Below are 15,765 nucleotides of genomic sequence, written 5' to 3' on the forward strand. Positions count from 1 at the left end.
AACACTGTGTCCTTTGAACACAACAGTCACTCTTAAAATGGTGTCAAACTCAGCACAAGTAGCTGCAATCTCTTGGAGTCAAGTTCTCTGCTTACCGAAGATTGAAATTTCATTTGCAGCCATGGCCCTCTCTTCCTCTTCTTACATGGTTGTTCTACCTCTCAACAGCCCTTCTAGGAACAGCTGAGGGGAAGATCACATCTGGAAGGGGCTGAAACACACCAGCCAATCTCACTGCATGTACAACTCTGACAGATTGGTCTTCCTGTTCCTTGACCATTTGGAGGAAGCCTGTGCCTCATCCAAGGGCTTTTCTCATCTCTGCTCTCTCCCTTTCTGTCACTCCTTGTATACTCTTGCACTCCTTCTTTCATCGCTATCATACACATAACCATGAGCTAGCTCTATGATAACACAGATCCTGTGATCTAGACCTTTAGGGAAGCTCCTCCCATGCTTGGGGAGCCACAGGCCCTGCTCTAAGAGAGTTGCATGACCAACCTTCAAACTTTCCCAGCAAGGAGTCAGTGGCCCGGGCCTTCCGCTTCTTCTTCTTCCTCTTGTCACTTTCTGCAATGGGAAGGGGTTCACTGCTGCCCATCTCTGCGAGAAAAGAGGAGATGCGAGGGAAATATCACTGTACTGATTAAGCTTTAAGTTTACCCAGAAGCAAAAACAAAACAAAACTGGGGGAGGGGGATGGCGCTGAGACCCAGGAGCTTTACACTGATGGTTTTTAAATATCTGTGAGGACTATTGATTTGTTTTGACCCAGGAGGCAAAACTAAAGGCAAAACCATTACAGCAGATCATTAACTGTGGAAAGAAACTCAGACAAACAGGCTAGATTAAAAGAGGATAGCAGAGGCCTGCTTTAACCAAGCTCATTAGCACATGGATTTAGATCTGCCACCAATCAAACTATAGTCCCCAAACAGAACAATGAATCCATAAGCAGAATCCCACCTGTGACATTCTCTAGCTTCAGAAAGACAGGAAGGAGGGTGAGGTTGGAAGAGGTACATGCAAAAAAAATCATATGATTAGTAACATCCCTATGTGGATGTGCACAGGAATTTAAAGGCCTTCAGTGGAGATTGCCTCTGTGAAGGTACAATAGGGCAGGGATAACTACGAGCACAGGTGAATGCCTATGGAGCCAGAACACACGCTTCCCTCTCTGTTCCTTATTTGAGGGGATACAGGTAGGGTCCATTCAGAAGTGTGCAGTTGACAGGTCTACACCAGGCTGCTGGATGAGGTCATTTATTGCAAAAGCATTATTATCTCTCCTTGGCAGGCACCTGGTGCCCCCCTGTTAAAGGGAAAATTTGGGAGGCAGATATTTGGACATTGGGCAGGAAAAAGTAGGGACAAAAAGAATAAGCAGGAGACTGAGAAGAAGAAAGAGAAAAGGAGGAATAATGAGCCAGTACCCAATCGTAGTACTGTTTCTAAGACACTCTAGTAAGGGCCTTCCCCTGGTAAAGATAAATTACTTACAGAACATGTCATGCCCCTGATCCAGAGTGGAGCCTTAATACTCTTTGCCTGCAGTTAGAAATAATAAGATTTCTCTGAAGTCTCAGGGTCTAAATCCCCACCAGGGTGATTAAACCTTTACATCCTTCTAAAATAGAGGCACTCGAGTGCTGATGGGGCATATGGTGTGAGAGCCTTTTAGACCAACCTTCAATAAACACAGGCTCTGGGTTGTTGGATTTTTTTTTTATTTTTTTTTTGAGATATTTTGAAATGGAAGCTAACTCTTGCCCATTGAAGGAAAAGGCCCACTCTCTTCTCAGAGGACCCTCCTGAACATGATCAGGGAAATGACTCAGGAAGATTGATGAGAGCCAATGCACGTCTTCTATGCACTGTTCTCAGAGGCGAATACATGACAGCCATGAGGAGAAAGCACACAGAACGACAACCCTTTTCAACATCACAATCCAGAAAGCACGTTAGGCAGCCAAGTGTCTGACAGCTCAATTTAGGTGCATTCTTCCTCCCACTTTTAGGATCTGGTGACAGATTTTCAATTATATTTTATAGAAGAGATAAACACAGGGATAATAGGAATCCATAGAGAATCTCAAAATATTACTCTAGCCAACAGCTTCAAACACAAGATTCCTCTTGTGTAACACACTATGAATTAAAAAAAATTAATCTTAAATATCTGCACCCAAATATCCACCCTTACCAATGTATATTAAAAAGAAAAGAGCTGCTCAACATAGTGAGAAATTCTACAGGAGCTCAGGGAGGGGGCACTGACCACTGTGACAATAGGCTGAGGAGGGACCACTGTCCCTCTTGCTCTGCCTTGTGTGCAGTCCAATGTCAATCCTGGCCCCCATTTATTTTCTCACCAGCACTGCAAACCAAGTGCAGATGGGGAAGATTTTAGAATCACTTCTCTTTCTCCTTCCCCTGCCCACACTCTGATGGAAGGCCCAAGGACAAGCAAAACAGCCAACAAGCAGGCAATGTAGAGGAGGAGCCAGAGGGCTGGTGGTATTATAATGCACAGGGGATGCTCAAACATTCTTACGATTCTAGCTAGAAAACCCTGTTAGCTGCAATTTATACTTGGTTCTTACCACAGCAGGGCTGAGGGAGCCTCTTGTGGAAGAAGCATACCTCTGAGCATGGCTGCACACTCAATATTAGATTTTTAGGGCTTCACACACAAAAGATAGAGTACCTGGACTATTCTGCATGGGTTTCATTGGAAGAGGGTACGCCAGAAGGGACAAATGGTTAAGACTTTCCTTAGAAACAGACCTTGTTGAAGGAGAGTTGTTTTTGAAACTAGGAAGAAAAAAACGTAGGAAGACAATGAAGTGAAAAAATGTGCTTAACTTCCCTGTTTACACTAAAGGAAAGGGGAAGGGAGAAGTGTTACAATCTTACCAAGGAGTTGATAGTTTCCTCTCTGGAGCCTGTCATAGTCTATTTTATCATCAACAGTACACTTGTAGGACCTGTGGGACCTTATTTAATATGCATGCAATCATTTAATAAAAGCTTCTTCAGAGGGCAAGATTCCACAACCAAGCAGATCCTTGGCTCAACTCCTTCTCTTGGCCTAAGGTTTCTTCCCAGCTATTAAAACCCATCCCAAAGGTCTCCATCCCTTTGAATGAATTAAGGTCTGTGCAAACTCTGTTAGGCACTATGCAAATAGATGGGATTACTGCACTGAACTGGAAATTCATTTTCTGCTCCCTAAACCCTGCTGGAAATTATTAGAGCACTGATTTTATGTGGCCTTGAGAGCTCCCCCAAGTTCCTAAAGGCCAGGACTGCCACCCTTCACCTTTGCATCTCCTTAAGTTAGACATACATCAGCCTTCAGAGAACATGCATTGAAATGAAAATGATATAAAATTATGCACATATGAGGTGTTAGGAATGTTACCCAGGCCCTTTAAGTATGAGTGCACATACTGAAAGAAGTATGTTTGTGGGTACATGTTTGTGCTTCAGACAACAGTTTCATGAATTCCCTGATAAACTTCCTCTCAAAAAGAGCACTGTGACCCAAAAGGTTTTTAACTTTCTAACCCTTGATACAGGATTGGGCAATGTGTCTGTTATTTCAGAGAAGAAAGTGAGCACTTCTTTTGTTTCTGGACTGAACCAGCTGGTGTGGAGGCTCCCAGCACTTCCACCTCCTCCTGCCCCTGCCTTCATCTTGGTTCACATTTGTATATTGGTCGTTCACATTTGTATATTGGTGGAGGTGGAGCTGGAAAGAAAGCACACTGCTGATAGGGAAGGTACATGGGCTTGGCATCAGAAGACCAAATTGAGAGTCCTGATTCAGATAGTACCAGACATAGTACCAAGACCAAGTTACTTCACCTCTTAGAATCTCAGTTTCCTCTTCTACAGAATAAGTTTAAAAATAATGCCCGCCTTTTCCAGCAACTCTGTGAGAATCCAATGATATACTTCTATAAATGTGCTTCAAAAAACATGTGTATGCCCTAGCTTGTTTGCCTTAGTGGATAGAGCACTGGCCTGTGGACTGAAGGGTCCTGAGTTTGATTTGGGTCAGGGCACATGCCTGAGTTGCAGGTTCCATCCCCAGTAGGGGGCGTGAAGGAAGCAGCGAATCAATGTTTCTCTCTCATCACTGATGTTTCTATCTCCCCCTTCCTCTCTGAAATCAATAACAATATATTTAAAAAAGTAAGAGTAGTAATGCAAGTTCTCCCTTCTTTGTAAAATCTGCTACTCTAGAAGTATTGATTGTACTCCTATAGTAACAGCTGTTAACCTGTTAACCGGGGAGTTCCCTTTTTAATTATGCAACCTGTAACAGGCACGAACTCTTTCACTAGGACGTGTCAGTACGTCACGCCCGGAGGACATAATTTCATATTATTATTATTTTTTATTTATACTTAATTAAAATAAATGAAATATATATTTTTTCATTTATATATATAAAGCACAAAAGGAAAATACAAAATTACAAATAGAAAATACCAACAAAAAAATGGAAACATCAAATTAAAAAATTATAAATTTTATAAACAATTATAAAGATTACAAAAAATATACATCATCCCTCTCAGGGCACAACATATATTTCAAGGACGTATTCATAAGTCCTACCCATTCCCGATATTGTTTATGTTTGACGTATTTATAGGTCCCGCTCGGTTAACAGGTTTTAAAGATACAGATCCAACAACCAACCTGGCTCCTGCATGGGGAGAGGGCCCGGAGAACTCACAGAGCAGATAAAGAGTCTCACCCAGTAGGGCTACAAAGTCAACAGGTGTTCCTGACATGAAAGTACTAACCTAGTGTTCTCCCCCAAGCTAGCCCTAAGGCCTACCTTCTGAAAGAACTGTCATTTCTCTATGAAGTCTTATGAGCCACAGTGCCCCCAGAGTCACCAGCTCTGCTCCATATTTTGGCAGAGCCTACAGAGAACTGACTAGCTCCTACATCTGGTATGTGACATCAGGTGATCCTTTTCCTACCAAACATGAGTCTTTGCTGGCTAACAGTTCGGCTAACTCAGCTCATGCTCCTCTCCCAACCATTCTAGAGTTCTTTTCAAGGTCTAGGATTCACTCCTCTTCACATTCTTTAATATGTACTTCCCTCAGTCACAAAGCTCTCTAGAGATGGAATGGCGGTGAGAGCAAGCTGATGAGTATAATGATCAACTCAGCAGTTTTCTCAGTTATCAGCTGGCTGAGGGCCCCCAAACAAATGGAAACTGAGAAAATGAAACTGAGGCAATGAAAGCAAGGGGGGTGGACACTCTTAAGGAACAGCCCAAGACTAAGAAATGTGAGGCAGAGGAGGAGGCAATCAGGAGGAGCCTGGGCAGACTGAGCCCATAACATTTACTTCTCTGAAACAGTATAACAGCAAGTAAAGTAAACATTACCACTACAAGTAGTTCTAGTACACACATGCTTATATGGTGCTTATCATATGCCAGATAATGTTCTAAGCAATTTATAAATACCACATTTTACAGGTATGAACTTAGGTAATCTTCACAACTCTATGAGGTAAGTATCATATTTGCACATTTCACAGCTGAAGAAACTGAGATACAAAGAGATGAAGTAATTTGTCTGGGGTCACATAGCTAGTAGTGGCAGAGCTAGGATTTAAATCTAGATAGTTTGGCTTAGAATTCAAACTTTAAACTATTATACTATATTTAAACCTTAATGCTGAAAAGCAGAAGAGGGTAGCCAGAGTTAGCCAGACATCAACAAGAATGCTTTTATTTAGAAACCTTAATGGTGTGCTATGAATCAGGTATGATCCTTTCATCAGGCTAAACAATATCATTTTATATGTGTGCTATGATGTCAGAAAAGTTGGTCATCACTGCTATAACTTACATTAAAAAAGTATATTATCACAACTTTATCATTATTGTATTAATCTGAAACCTAATTTATCAGAAGTTTCTTCTTGCTCAGAAATAGTTTTGTATTTTGTGTTTTGGCATATTATGTAGAAAGAACTACAAACCAGTCCAACCACATTATTTCATGGCAGTTCTTGTATTAGGTACAAGGTTACTCTTTTTCTGCCAGACCTATTAGTTGGCTGATTTGGTTTCTGATTATATCATTACTACGTAGGGGACAAGGTCAAGGAAGGGGTACATTCAGACAGAAGCTAGTCAAATTTAACACATGATGTTATTTATAACCTGTCAGGCATGATAGAACCCCAGGTTAGAATGTTATAAAGAACACTTCAAACAGTCATCATATATGTCACTTATAAGTTAAAAATAAAAAAACCTGAAAAGATACATCTGGAGTCATTTTAACCATGGTTACTTTGGGAGAATGAAATTGAATGGGTACAAAATTTTATTTTTTATACTTCTGTTGTTTTTATTTTGTTATGATATAGTTATTTTATAATGAAAAAATTAAAAAAATTTTACTTACTGCATGGTTTTCCTTACGAGCGTCTCTGCTATTATATTCTGATAGAAATGTGCTTCCCCCCTTTAAGAAACTGTCTTAGGCATGCCAAGCAGTCCAGCTAATCCTGGCTGCCTAACTGTATACTGAAATCTCTGACTGGCTCCTTCCTCTGGAAATAGATAATTTCAATCTAAAGCAATCTAAAAGTCTAAGTAAAATGGATAGCCAGTCTTACCTATAGGTTTGCCCAATTTTTGGAAAGCAAATCCTCTATAAACTTGAAATTCCAGATAAAATAATGCTTCTGACAGGGGGTTGCTGTTTTCCAGCTGCAGGAAGTGTTTCAATGGTCTCTACAGGTAGCACACATTCTTCAGTTCTCTGCTTCAGTTCAACTTCTGCCTCATCATGTCTGCCATGAAAATCTTTAAAAAAGCAGAAATAGAAAGGATATAAAAATGCTGGCTTTTTTTTTTTTTTTTTTTTTTTTGCCCTGGCCAATTTTTCTCAATGGGTAGAGCATCGGCTTGTGGACTGAAGGGTCCTGGATTTGATTCTGGTCAAGGGCACATACCTGGGTTGCGGGCTCAGTCCCCAATGGGTCAGTGATTCTCTCTCATTATTGATGTTTCTCTCTCTCTCTCTCCCTTTCCCTTCCTCTTTGAATCAATAAAAATATATTTTTTAAAATGCTGACTTCTTTAAAGGAACCAGAGAAGATAAAGGTCAACCTTAGTTTTCCCCAAACCTATACATTACACCAGTAAGTAGATATATACAAAGCAATCACAGATTTCTCTAGTCTTTACTATAAAATCAGACATTTGAGCATTTGAAAATGTTGAGATTAAGCATTTGAAGATTTAACAAGTGTCTGAGTAAAAGTTTTCAGATTCTGTTTCCACTGTGGAATTCTAGAACCAAAAAGACATAAAAAGAGTCTCACGTAGAAGGTAAAAGCTGACATTTCTCTGTTGTCCAAGTTTAGAAGCAGAAAGATAAATCTAGTAGATTCTGAGGGCAGCAGGTAGCATGAACAGGAACACGGTTTTATGCCAAATGAATAATTTTTGCTAGTTTTCTATGTGATGACTTCATTTTCTGTCCACTGCTATTTTTAATCGCATGGCTCTAGCTATCATGTGTCAAAATAGATTTGTGAATTTTTCTACAACATCAATGTGTCCTTCCCCCTTTTTCCAATGGAAAAGATCTGAAAAAGCAGTTTAAGTCTGAATTCTGAGAACTTGGTGCCAAAACTTCTAAAAAGATTTTCTAACTGGAAGCCAGATGTTTCGCCATTTCCTCAAATCATGTGTCCCAAACTGAACTCACCCTAACCCCACCCATCGCCTCCTTCCTTTTTCCCTTCTTCTCTATCAGATTATATCATCCTGCCAGTCGCCCAGCAACAGAACCTTTAAATGATTTCTGTTTCTTTCTTTCCCAATCTTATAAGCTCCAAATACTTATACTGTCAGGCTTTCCCTCAGCCTGTTATGTAGTAGCTCTTTGAAGAATAGCACCTATTCTTTCTTTGGGGCCCATCACAAATTACTGAAAATAGTCCCACAAATTACTTCAACCAGCATTTAATCAAACCCACAGTATACTATTAAAATACTTAGAGCCAGCTATACACATGCTTATGTGGCTCTCCCACTAGGCTACAAACTCCTCACACACACACACACACACACACACACACACACACACGACTCTGGTAAATATCTGAATTACTTCATCCACAAAATATATATTTATTGTCCAATATAGAATGTTAGCACATAGAGTAACCTTTCCTATTTGTGCCTTTTACTCCTGAACAAATCTCTGTGACCCAATGAAACTATTTCCAGGGCCCAGAGAAGCTCTCTCCTTGTAGGTCTCAACACTTCACAAGATGGCCTTAAACTTCAATGCTTTGCCTTTAGTCTTGTCACAATATTACTAAACTCTGTGTTCCTTTCTTCTTGTTGCCTATAGTAGGGATTGGCAAATTTGTTCTCTAAAGGAGCAGATAATAACTATTTTAGGCTTTGTGTCTAAATGGTCTCTGTCGCAACTATTTAATTTTGCCTTTATAGAGAAATAGCAGCCATAGACAACACATAAATGAATGATTGTGCCTATATGTCAATAAATATTTATGAAACTGAAACTTGAATTTTCTTTCTTTATTGTTGAGATTATTACAGATGTCTCCCTTCCCCCACCCCCTATTATTTCCCTCTACCTGGTTCCCGCCCCACCCAAGGCCTTCACCACCCTATTGTCTATGTCCATAGGTAATGCATATATACATATAAGATCTTTGGTTAATTTCTTCCCACACCCTGTTCGCTCCTTCTCTCTTGAGATTCGTTAGTCTGTTCCATGTTTCCATCCCTCTGATTCTATTTTATTCATCAATTTATTTTGTTCATTAGATTTCCTGCTTGTTTATTTTGATTTTTAGGTTCAACTGTTGATAGATATGTTTTTATTGCCATTTTATTGTTCTTATTTTTCCCTTTTCCCCCTTCCTTTTCTTCCTCTTTCTTAGAGAATACTCTTCAACATTTCATGTAATATTGGTTTGGTGGTGATGAACTCCTTTAGCTTTTTCTTGTCTGTGAAACTCTTTATCTGACCTTCAATTCTAAATGAAAGCTTAGCTGGGTAGAGTAATCTTGGTTGTAGGTCTTTCTTATTCATCACTTTGAATATTTTTTGCCATTTCTTTCTGGCCTGCAAAATTTCTGTTGAGAAATCAGCTGACGGTCATATGGGTGCTAACTAACTGCTTGGAACTTGAATTTTCATGCCACAAAATATTAATCTTCTTTTGATTCCTTCTCCCTCCCCCCAACCATTTAAAAACATAAAACACATTTTTACCTTGTGGTCTAAATGAAAACTGGTAGTGAACCAGAAATGGCCAATAGTCAAGTTTGCCAACCCATCTTATTTCCCTTCCTTACAATTCTGTTCCTCTACATACACATATACACCCACACACACACCTCTAGTAGTCTACAGTAAAAACCCTCAGAATTCCTTTATGGACTTTGTGTTATTCCGCTGTTTAGAGCCACAGTAGGAAGCTTTGATGGGCTTTCAAGCCATTAGGATCTAGATTCAGATTCTGGCCTTATCATATACTAATGAAGTAACCCTGGACATAATGCTCAACCCCTCTGTGCTTCACTCTCATCATCTATAAAATAGGGTCAATAACATCTACAACAGAGAGTTGCTGTAAGAATTAAATGAGCTAATATATATCCAGTTCACGGCATAATGCCTGGTATAGAGTAAGTGCTCAATAAATAGTAACTATTATTTAAACTTGGGATACGGCTTGCCAGATCAGTTGTGGCATTGCAAAGTCCTCTGTAAACCACAACTGGGCAGCATGAAGGAATAAACTGTTAGCAGAGCACAAAGGCAAAGAGAAAGTATTTGGAGGTTTTCAGATACATGATACAGGTTCCAAGTGCTTGGTTGGTTCTGATTCCTTCTGGCAACATTCTAAATTCCTTTGAGCCGTTTTTCCTCCCCAGCAAGAACGTCTGACTCTGGCAATGCCTGCATCTTCTTAATATTTCTTACCAAATACCCAGATGAGCCCTGAAATCCTCTCCTCATTCTTGTATTCTTCTTGGTATAGGGCTGGGTGGATCTTATATAGGTTGGACACCCAATTCTCTCTCAATTCTTCCTAAGTTTTCTACTGTATAGGGAAATTTCTCCAGAGCCAAGAACTAGTTTTTCTATAGAAATTTCAGAGCAAAACATCATCAACAACAAAAACACATCAAGTATACAAATAAGGGTTCCACCATATCACTTTCAAGACAGAAAACATCAAGGTGAGCAGATAAAACTAAGGCTTGTGGTATCTCTGTCCTTGGTCCAAAAAGCCAGATTTGAGCCTTTCACTTCCTTGCTCCAACACCTCCAATGAGTATCCACTGCTTCTGGAATCCTAAGCTCCTGTGCTGTCACTTAGGGCCTCCACAAACTTGCCCCAGACCATTCATCCTGCATTATGTCTTACTACTCCTCTATTCAAGTCTTGACCTACAGTCCAGGCAAAATAGACTGTTTCTATGGAACTACCCTCAACAATTTCCAGCTTCCCACACTTGTATAATACATAATTAAATCCCCTATAACATTTTATTGCACATCTCCCCCTAGACTGTGCATTAGGGACAGGGCAGAGACTATTTCTGATTTGTTTCTGGGTCCCCTATCCCTAGCACAGGGCCTAGCACACGGCAAACGCCCAATAAATTTGAATAAAAGAATGGAAACACCTGAAGCTACTCTTTCCTTAAAGTGTTTTAGTTGGACGCTTATTAGCAGACTAAGTATAGTCTGGGTTAGAGCCAAGAAGTAGAAAAACCGAAGAGAAAGAAAAGAAGCATGACCAATGAGATCCAAGCAACGGAAAATAGGTTTTAAGAGTAAGGTAAAAGAAACCAGGGCTGTTTAGCCTGGAGAAGAGAAGATGAGCCCTAACTCGATTTTGACTTTAAGTACACAAAAGGTTCTCATGAGAAAATCTTGACCTCATCCTCCCTTTATAATCAGAAGAAACATTTCCATATTCATGGAAAATGGAACAAGAAGAAATGGCTTAAGTTAATGCCAGGGGGGCTTAAGGAGGAGAGAAAGGATAACCAAATAGGCACCATTTTTCCAGAGATACTGTTATTGTTCTTTTTGGCAAGAGAATTGGAGTGTCTTGAATAGCACTTCTGTTGAAGGCTGTGTGCAAAAGGGAATCAATCTGCTGCTCTGTTTCTGTTTACCGTGGACAGAGGTGGGAAAGACACAGTCAGGTAAGATTTTCTAATGAGCCAAAGATATTTTATTGACCTTTTTCCTACAGGCACTTTTTTTCACGTCATGCCTTGCAATCCCGTGATGGAACAATCTAGCATTTCAACATTTCCTGATGGGGCAATGGAAAGAAAGAGGAAGCAACAATGTCACAGTAAGACAGGGATAATGCCCTAATATATACTCTCTATAAAAAACAATATCTAACTGAACATTAATAACAATTATTAATATTATTACTATTAAAGCTAATATCAATTGAACACCTAGTATGTGCCAGACACTGTGCTACTAATAAGTGCTTAACATAACTTATCTCAATCCTCATAATAACCCCATGGTATAGGTAATATTTGTATACCATTCTACAGAAAAATAAACTGAGACCCAAGAAGGTTAAATAACTTGCCCAAGTCACATAGCTAGCAAGTGATAGATCCAGGACTAAAACCCAGGTAATATGTCTCTAGAGGCAAAATGACTAATAAAACGAGGCATGCGGCCCCGCCAGCCGCAATTTTGACATGCTTGCTCCTACTAGTATATACTTAACTACTATCTCTCCCTATATACCTAACTACTATCTCTCTATATAAAAAAGATGAAAGGCTAGAATTTAAACTCTAGAGTCTCTGAATCTAGGTTCATATTCTCAGCTACTTCCTTATACTGCCCCAAGTCAGGAAGAACAATGAAATACATGAATGACATTAGCAAGAGAAGAGATTTCAGAAGTGAACCAAAATACCCCCATATTACAGAGAAAGAAGCTGACATTGAGAATTCACAGATTATAATGAGCAGAATCAGGACTTGAATGCCAGTCTTTTGACTCTAAGTGTAGTCCTCTTTCCTCTATTATAGATTCTCGTTTGAAAGTGAGAAAATGAAGAAAATTTTGTGCCAAATCAGTCCCTCCCTAGGCACTTTTGTAATGAACTGTTAATCTCACATTAGAAGCTATGCTTAAACTACAGGGTGCCAGAAGTCTCTATAAATGGATTCTAAGATCCTACTATCTAAGAATGGCAATACATTGATTTATGGTACTGCAGGAGATGCCATAATGCTCATATATTAAACCAATCAAGCAGCCCTAGACCAGGCATTTTCCATAGTAGGTCAGTAGTTCACAGTTTAAGCCTGAACTGAACTATGTCAACAGCCTCCTCATCAATGTCCCCATTCTGGGACCTGCTTTGCTCTAGTCTGGCCTCCATTCTGCAGTCACAATAAACAGAGTCCTGGTCATGGCCTGCAGAGCCAATGGAAAAAAAGAGCATGGGTCTTTGAATCTAATAAGTGTGGACCAAGTTCTGCCACCTACTAGCTATCTGACCTTGGGCAAGTCACTTCAATCTTTCTGAGATTTGGTTTCTTCATCTTTAAATTGGAGATAAATATCCCCATATTACAGGGTTGTGAGGATTAACTGAATTATAGTGTGTAAAGCATCTAACATATTGCAAGCCACAAAACAAAGCAGACACTTGGTAAATGTTAGTGCTTATCTCCCCACTCCCTTCTCTACATTTTGAGCACAAACCACCATTTCAGCTTATTTCCACTCCTCACCACCTTATCAACTCCATTTCTCTCCCCCCCCCCCCCACACACACACACACACACACTCATTTCCACCTCTAGGCCACTATTCAAATTGCTCCTTCTCACAGGAATTAAATTCCTTCAAGGCCCATCACAAATTTTCCACCTTTAGGAATCCTTCTCTAGACCCTCTTTATTCACATTGGGATTGATTTCTCCTTCTTCCAAACTCCCACTTTGTTTACATTTTTTACTACATTTACCATAGTCAGCCTGATTTCAGTTATTTATGTACTTATCTTTCTTCCCAGCTACACTAGAGGGAGAAGGCTCTAAGAAGAAAATTACTTATAGGACAGGAAATATGAGGTTTTTCCCGTGTATATTTCTCAATACCAGATTCTTCTACTTAGCAAGACCTCAATATTTATTTATTGAATTGAATCTTGCCACCCTTGACTGGGAATCTTTACAGAAAAGATCCTGGAGTGAGTTTACTCTAAAGCTCTTATATTTACTGCCTGATTTGAAAGACTTGCAATTTTTAATTCTAATGTTCCTAAACTAAGATCCACTGATAACCATGTCAGCATGCTTTATTCCTTTAGCCAATCTCTCAACACACTTTAGACTCCTCTCAAGAATCCCTCCAGGGTATAGACAGACATTGCTGGGAGGACGGCACACATTCACAGAGTAGGGTGATGTGGGTGATGTGGGAGCAAGCTCTTTGGTGAACTGTTCCCCCCAACTGGTTAGGAGATGACTACCATCAAAACCATATTAAAAACGAGAGTTGTGAATCCTAAAGTAGCTCTGGATGATTTCTACCAGCTTCAGTTTCAAAATCTATAAAATAGAGTTTAGAGATGATACATATAAAGCACTTAAAACAATACCTGCCACATAGTAAGCACTCAATAAATGTTAGATTAACAATGTAGTTAACTGGAAAAAAACAAAGAGCCAGGACTTCTCACTTCCAGCACTATTTCCACCACTGGCTGATTCCCTGTACAATCTTGATCAAGTCCTCTGCCCTCTAGGTCTTTCCCAATATCTGTAAAAGCAAAGAGATAGAACCAGATGATTCCCATGCTCCTTCTATCTTCAACGATGTATATTTTTCTATGAACAACAAAGAGCCTTCTGTTCCATATGCTGAAGCTATTGGCAAGGGAAAATATCAATGTGTAGCTGCTGGCTCCCAAATGGAAGGAACCAAGGACAGAGCAACCAATTGTAAATCACCTGTGCACTTTCCCATTTGTGAGCTATAGAGTATACACTGAGTGGTCAGATTATTATGATCTCTGAACACATAATAATCTGGCTACTCAGTGTGTGTGTGTGTGTGTGTGTGTGTGTGTGTGTGTGTGTGTGTATTCATGCACCTGGACTCTAATATCTGTATTAGAGTCCCGGTGCATGAATTCGTGCATGGGTGAGTCCAGCCAGCCTAGCCAGAGGGAGGAGACATGGGCGGTTGACCGGCCTGCCTGCTGGTCGAACTCCTGGTCGAGGGGACAATTTACATATTAGCCTTTTATTATATAGGATATACATTGAGTTGCCAGATTATTATGAGTTCAAAGATCTTAATAATCTGGCCACTCAGTGTATATCATACTCGGTGTATATCAGTGCAGGTCCCTGAACAAAACGTACTGCAAAGGCAAGACAAGAGCCTGAAAACAAGAGCAGCAAGGAAGAATCCTCTTTTGTGCAGAATACCTGCACTTTCTTGCCTTTGATGCCTGTAATTAGGGCATAATCAATCTACACCAGGGCTCTCCTTAGGCACATCTTCTCTTGAAGGAAAAACACCAGGGCCCACTCTGAACCTGAAAGCTCATAAAACAAAAACCAAAACAAGTAAATAAAATTTTTCACTGACTCATCCAACCACAAACACTGCAGAGGCCTACTATGTACCAGGCAGAGGAGGGATGAAACAGACATGGTCCCTTGCCACCAATGTACTCAGAGTACATATGGGGTGATATATCTGAAGGCAGACAGCAAACGGAGTTATAGTCGAGCTGTGGCCTCTGCTACAGAAGATGGGAAGGGGACAACTAATCCAGTAGGGGAATCAGAGAAGCTTCACTGACAGGTCACATGAGACATGGGCCTTGAAAGATGATAGGGAAGAAGGAACTGCAGGAAGAGGGAATACAAGCAAAGGAACATGCAGGGAGTGTTTGAGCACCAAAACGTAGTTTGTTTTGACTGGGTCACAGGGAGCAAGACAAGGGGAAACAGGAGAGAAGAGAGGTTTTGTAACAGATTATGGAGGAACTTGTGTATGAGGCTGAGGAGTCCAAATTCTATAGAGTAGGCAATGAAGTCCACCAAGGTTTCTGAGCAGAGATAAAAAATGATGAGAACATTGTCTCAGGAAGATCATATGGGCACCCATAAAGAGGATGCAAAAGTAATCAAGTTAGCAGATTACTATGAGACCACGTAACAGGAAACCACACTTCAGAAGCATGTGCAGGAATCCAACAGCTCCCATTCACAGAGGTCCTCTCTGCCATGGTCCAGCTTCATGCAATCTGCCCTCAGGAGGTGCTCACTTGCCAGGCCCTCTGGCCATCAAAATCTTCTGGAGAACTAGAGCAACAAGCCTCCCAATCAAAGTCAAGATCCCAATTATCCTTCTGGGTCACAGTAAGGGAAGAGCTGATGTGGGATAAGCTGGCACCAATCTTCAGCTGGCCCACCTCCACATAAAAACCCAACCCTTGCTCTCCACTTTACATCCCTTCCAGCCTATTTCTCTTTAGAGGGGCTGAACACACCTGGCCAAGGGCTAAGGAGCCAGTGAGGCAATATATATCAACCTCCCAGCATGGCACTTGGCACATGGGTAATGGTTTACAAGCATCTGTTCCTTTCCCATCCTACAAGGTCAGAGCCACCTATAAATCGCTTCAGGACCTGG

General features: G+C 40.4%; 2 protein-coding genes across 7 annotated transcripts in view; both read right to left on the reverse strand.

Annotated features, from left to right (window-relative positions):
- The window catches only part of MKNK1 (MAPK interacting serine/threonine kinase 1), a 37,907-nt gene that overhangs the window by 21,217 nt on the left and 925 nt on the right, over window positions 1–15,765 (reverse strand). For 2 of the 6 annotated variants that reach the window (XR_006742182.1, XM_036444884.2), the window contains exons 1-2: window positions 2,282–2,380; window positions 502–603 (exon numbers count right to left, since the gene is read on the reverse strand). Coding sequence is in view for 5 of the 6 variants with exons in the window: in XM_036444884.2 (XP_036300777.1) it covers window positions 502–603; window positions 2,282–2,363 (184 nt within the window). In the remaining variant the exon portion in view is untranslated. Of the gene's footprint in view, window positions 1–501; window positions 604–1,503; window positions 1,552–2,281; window positions 2,381–2,710; window positions 2,818–6,669; window positions 6,810–15,765 lie in introns of those variants that run through there. The other 4 variants (XM_045584568.1, XM_036444886.1, XM_036444888.1 and 1 more) reach the window with 4 other exon arrangements.
- MOB3C (MOB kinase activator 3C) overlaps window positions 1–15,765 on the reverse strand; it is a 31,501-nt gene that overhangs the window by 2,044 nt on the left and 13,692 nt on the right. Inside the window, exon 5 of the mRNA XM_045584570.1 lies at window positions 6,670–6,859. The gene's annotated coding sequence lies outside the window, so the exon portion shown is untranslated. The remainder of the gene's footprint in view (window positions 1–6,669; window positions 6,860–15,765) is intronic.

Source organism: Pipistrellus kuhlii, unplaced genomic scaffold (assembly GCF_014108245.1).
Source record: "Pipistrellus kuhlii isolate mPipKuh1 unplaced genomic scaffold, mPipKuh1.p scaffold_m20_p_2, whole genome shotgun sequence".
Taxonomy (NCBI): Eukaryota; Metazoa; Chordata; class Mammalia; order Chiroptera; family Vespertilionidae; genus Pipistrellus; species Pipistrellus kuhlii.